This window comes from Opisthorchis viverrini (genome assembly GCF_000715545.1).
Source record: "Opisthorchis viverrini unplaced genomic scaffold opera_v5_210, whole genome shotgun sequence".
Classification (NCBI taxonomy): domain Eukaryota; kingdom Metazoa; phylum Platyhelminthes; class Trematoda; order Opisthorchiida; family Opisthorchiidae; genus Opisthorchis; species Opisthorchis viverrini.
In genome coordinates, this window is record NW_008751866.1 from 396,908 (window position 1) to 399,968 (window position 3,061).

Here is a 3,061-nt window from a genome sequence, read left to right on the forward strand (position 1 = left end):
CGATAGACGACAAAACACTTGCGAGTAAATCACCAAGTTCGGCGAACAGATCGATTTCCACCTGATCTACAGCTAATTAATGCACCCGAACTACCAAAGCTTCGATATACTGCTTACAGCTGGGATTCGCGTATTATGAGTTATTGTGTGGGACAAGCGGGCTGTCGGAGAATAGCAATGAAAGACGGAAAGCGTCAAGGGTGTTCCGTTTTTTTCTTCTCGGTCACGAAGTTATCATTACCTGCCTGCAGCTGCGGCTCAGTAACTGAGGTGGTGAACACCTGAGCCTCTAGAGTGATCGAGCACGCAGATGATTCTAGAACCACTGGTCACCAGTCGCACAAGTGACATGTGATATTTCAGCTCTAGAAACACACAGAAAGCGGGACAAACTGGTGTAAGTAGTTGGTTAATTCCAATTATACTCGGATGAATTCAACTTGACACCCCGAATGTTTCAGTAACGGCATTTGCTTTGGAGACCTAAAAAATTCGAATAAAATCAGAACGAGCAAAACACCTATCCCGCTACCCTCCCCCCTTAAATAAACTGCAACCAAGAAGTTGCCCAGTGGGTTTCAAGCCTGTGTCACGCTACTTTACTGGCGAGTCAAACGATCGTCAACCAGGACAGTTAGTGGCTCGTCGTTCGATGAGTCGGGCACACCAAGCGCATCGCCCAAGTGTGAACACGTTCGCCTGTTCAGATGTAAAAATTCAGATTAGTCCAACGTGCGTTGGTGGAGTGGTGCTTACACGCTCGCATCGCGTGTCAGGTGTCCGGGGTTCAAATCCCGGTGCGGCCATTGGATATGCACTGCTGGTGAGCTCTAATAGGAGCGAAACTCAAGTTTAGTGCTTCCCTTTGGTGTGGACTCACCGGAATAATTACGCCAGAACAGGAGGACGACCGTTCAAACGAGAATGGTGTGACTATGAACAAAATGAAAATGGTCCTCAAGCTGTTGTACGATGTTTTTCAGCAACACCAGTGTTTAGATTGGACTTACCGATAGCCAGTGACTGATTGGCTGAAAGAGGGACATCAATTCTTCGGTTGTGGCATTCAAGGGTGCTCCGGTTAACATTACAGTAGAAGCTGGATTCACTATCCCTCCAACTGTTGTCCAGGACGTTGTTCTCGCGGGTTCGCTACCACCCACTGACGACAGGTTTGCAGTCGGATTGAAATGGTTCTGTTGAAGCTGATAGAAAAGCTGGCCCGGGCCTCCAGGCAACAGCTGAGTTCCAGGTGAGGCCAATGATCGATATCCACCTGCCATCGCCGATTGAAGTGCTGTTCCGGCGATTGCGGCAGACAGTGATGGTTGAGGCTTTGTTACGGACTTGTGTGCGTTCATCAGAGTTGTCTGGCATAGTAAGTCTTAAGATGGAGAATGGGGAAGTAAAAAGCATATGTGTTTTACAAACGCGTAACTCAGAAACCTAATATCTGCAACTCTGCAGTCGACTTCGCTATTCTGGACTAAACCGTTGAATGTTTGCTACAACTGTACACCTAGAAGTTCGTGACTGACTTAATCCAGCTGTTCTTCTCAGGTGGTACGGAAGTTGGAATTCCAGCTAGTGGAAGAGTTTTCACGCAACTTATCACTAAAGATTTTATAGGTGAGGCCTGCAGCGCACTTCTTGAGCACGTATCAATTTTTGATGGTCGAAATGTTTTCCGATTCATGAGTAAGCGGTAGGAGGATGCGGTCGAAAGCTGCTAGAACAGCAGTTGAGTTAGAAAGGACCGAAAAAACTGGTGTCGAAATCTAAATGTATGGGAAAGTATAACGTAAATGCAATCGTCACCTATGTAATTGAATCGGTTCCTATGACTTGCACCAAGGTTGTCGAACACTTTGTGGTGAAATTAAATACCAATCCCTGTCTCCCATCGGCGTTTCCCTTTTGGTGAAAAAAACCGAATGTAACTTCCCGAATGGTAACGAAACTTTTGCTGGCCCATTGCCAAGCTCGGCGAGAAGATCGATGACCAGCTGGTCAACAGACCCGAATTTCACTATTCCGATAAACCTTGGAAACAATGGACAGTGAAAACTAGGTTCAGTCGATTCACAGGACCACTTTCTCGAGAGAAATTCCGATGTTGTTGCCCAGGTAACAGAACTCCGATACACACATCCATATTAAAATGCCTAGTATTGTTGCAATGGGCAGTGATGGTGGCTAGAAGAGCGCAGTGATTCACGCTTCTAGCACTATTTGAAAACTGTTCGTTCTCCGTTTCATCAAGGCGATAGACCGAACAACTTGTATTATTGATGTCCACTCGCTGATTTCTAATATGGTATGCTAGTGTAACGGTGCATATTACTGAAGGACGTGTAAGTAGTCTGATGTCGAAGTTGTGACCCGCATCCGATGAAAGGTGAAGAGAACTACAGCTCCCGGTGGATGAAATAGCTGACGGCATAAGAGTGTGTTTGAATCATGATCGGCTTGTTCTTGACTCAACTGTTTACTCACATGAACAAGGCCTTGCAATGGGATCTCCAATAGCCCCAGTTTTAGTCAATATTTACGTGGAGGACTTCGAACAAATAGCCTTGGCCGGATATCACTGTCCACCCAAAGTTTATTGGAGTTATGCCGACAACACGTTTGTTGTAATCAAACGAGATAACGTGAACAACTTCCACGACTATCTCAATAGTTTAAACCCACACATTAAGTTTAGCATGGAAATAGAGTCCACCTCGGGTACATTACCATTTCTGGACTGGAAAACACATAAGGTTGGTGGGAAATTGAAAACGACTATCTACCAGAAACCAACATACACAGGAACCGTCTTAAGCTACTCACCAGCACACCCAAAGTCCGTGTACTCGATGTTTCGTCGAGTCAGAGCGCTATGCACAGAAGAGATCGACCGAACGGCAGCTCAGATCGCCATTGCCAACAAACTTCAAGAAATAGGATACCCAGTGATTTTGTTTAGGCATCAACCAAGAAAGATATTGGCCCAAGTATCTAGACCCAGTAAGGAATGGATTGGCACAGCAGTCATTCCATATAAAGCAGGAACATC

At 45.7% G+C, this 3,061-nt stretch overlaps 1 protein-coding gene across 1 annotated transcript in view; it reads right to left on the minus strand.

The window, feature by feature from the left end:
* The window catches only part of T265_08264 (hypothetical protein), a gene marked incomplete at both ends in the record, with an annotated part of 108,892 nt that overhangs the window by 5,108 nt on the left and 100,723 nt on the right, over positions 1 to 3,061 (minus strand). Inside the window, one exon of the mRNA XM_009174012.1 lies at positions 1,011 to 1,384. Coding sequence (XP_009172276.1) covers positions 1,011 to 1,384 — 374 coding nt within the window. The remainder of the gene's footprint in view (positions 1 to 1,010; positions 1,385 to 3,061) is intronic.